This window comes from Haliotis asinina, chromosome 10 (assembly GCF_037392515.1).
Source record: "Haliotis asinina isolate JCU_RB_2024 chromosome 10, JCU_Hal_asi_v2, whole genome shotgun sequence".
In the NCBI taxonomy this organism is placed as follows: Eukaryota; Metazoa; Mollusca; class Gastropoda; order Lepetellida; family Haliotidae; genus Haliotis; species Haliotis asinina.
This window is the reverse complement of record NC_090289.1, coordinates 33,377,524-33,379,032: the sequence shown is the minus strand read 5'-3', so window position 1 is coordinate 33,379,032 and position 1,509 is coordinate 33,377,524. Positions and strand designations below refer to the sequence as shown.

Here is a 1,509-nt window from a genome sequence, read left to right as displayed (position 1 = left end):
CTGGTGCTTTATGCTGAATCCAATCATATGCTAATATTTACACAACGTAGAGTTTGTAACGGAAGCCTTATAACAAAACGTATTATCCAAATAGTTCAAGGTCCAGCACTACCATTATGTTAACATGTGATGAAGTTTTCATTTCTAAAATTTGAAACCTTTATCAGGATGTTGTGATCTGTATAGATTGCATGTTTCTGGTTAATAAACATTACTTTTGTAATCTCTACCCAAAGTTTTCACATTGTACCTTCTTATAATGACATTTGGAAAACAGTACATATTTTTCAGTCAATTAATATTCTGATCTGCACTTGAGTTTTCAAACTTGAGTTTTCGTGTTTCCACTTGTCATTTCACATGTCATTCTACTTGTCATTTCACTTGTCGTTTCAGTCGGCACTCCACTTGTCATTCCACCTGTCACTCCATCTGCCACTCCACTTGTCATTCCACTTGTCACTACATCTGTCGTTCCACTTGTCACGCCACTTATTATTCCACTTGTCACTCCATCTGTCATTCCAGTTGTCATTCCAGTTGTCATTCCACTTGTCACTCCACTTACTATTGCGCTTATCATTTCATCTGTCATTCCACTTATCGTTCCATTTGTCATTCCAGTTGTCACCCCACTTTTTACTCCATTTGTAATTCTACTGGACATTTCAGTCATCATTTCATTTGTCATTCCATCAGTCATTTCACATGTCATTCCACCTATCACTCCAACTGTCATTCTCCTTGTCATGCCATTTTTCATTCCGGTCGTCACTCCATTTTTTACTTCATTTGTCATTCCACTTGTCATTCCATCCGTCATCCCATTGGTCTTTTCAGGGATCATGTCACTTGTCACTCCATCTGCCATTTCACTTGTCACTCCATTTGTCATTCCACATGTCATTCAACTCGTCAAAGCTAAAGACCAACCATTTTTAACTTGAATAATCTAACAAATTCTTGTTGGCGTATAGGGAAAAACAAATGTGAAAAATAACGACAGACTTTAGTTTTACGCCACACTCAACAGTATTCCAACTATATGGCGGCCGTCTGTAAATGATCGAGTTTGAACCAGACACTCCAGTGACCAACAGCGTGAGCATCGATCTGCGCAAGTGGGAACCGATAACATGCGTCAACCAAATCAGCGAGTCTGACCACCCGATCCCGACAGTCACCTCTTACGACAAGCATAGTCGCCTTTTATGGCACGCAGGGGTTGCTGAAGGCCTGTTCTACTCCGGGCCTTCACGGGTCAGATGTGAAAATTATACGAATTGGTGACTAAAATGACACCTATAATCAAATTTAATGAGTAAAATCAAATCATTGGGAAACATCACCATCCACACATGGTTCATCTGGTACTTTTTCGTACAAATCGTTGACGGTTTAGTAAGTCTATATTTTGACATCCAGACCCGATTTGTTAACAAACAACAACACATAGCTGTAATAGTGCTGAAAGAAATACATGCTCATGGTCACAATTATACAATCGAT

The 1,509-nt window shown here is 39.2% G+C and overlaps 1 protein-coding gene across 1 annotated transcript; it reads right to left on the bottom strand.

The window, feature by feature from the left end:
* Positions 1-322: 322 nt before the first annotated feature.
* LOC137298661 (S-antigen protein-like) lies at positions 323-871 on the bottom strand. The gene has a single exon (XM_067830944.1). The coding sequence runs from the start codon at positions 869-871 to the stop codon at positions 323-325; it is 549 nt and encodes a 182-aa protein (XP_067687045.1).
* Between the last annotated feature and the right edge of the window lie 638 nt (positions 872-1,509).

Bases quoted from the DNA above. Each gene is read 5' to 3' on its own strand.
- LOC137298661 (XM_067830944.1), bottom strand. From the start codon at position 871: ATGGCAGATGGAGTGACAAGTGACATGATCCCTGAAAAGACCAATGGG.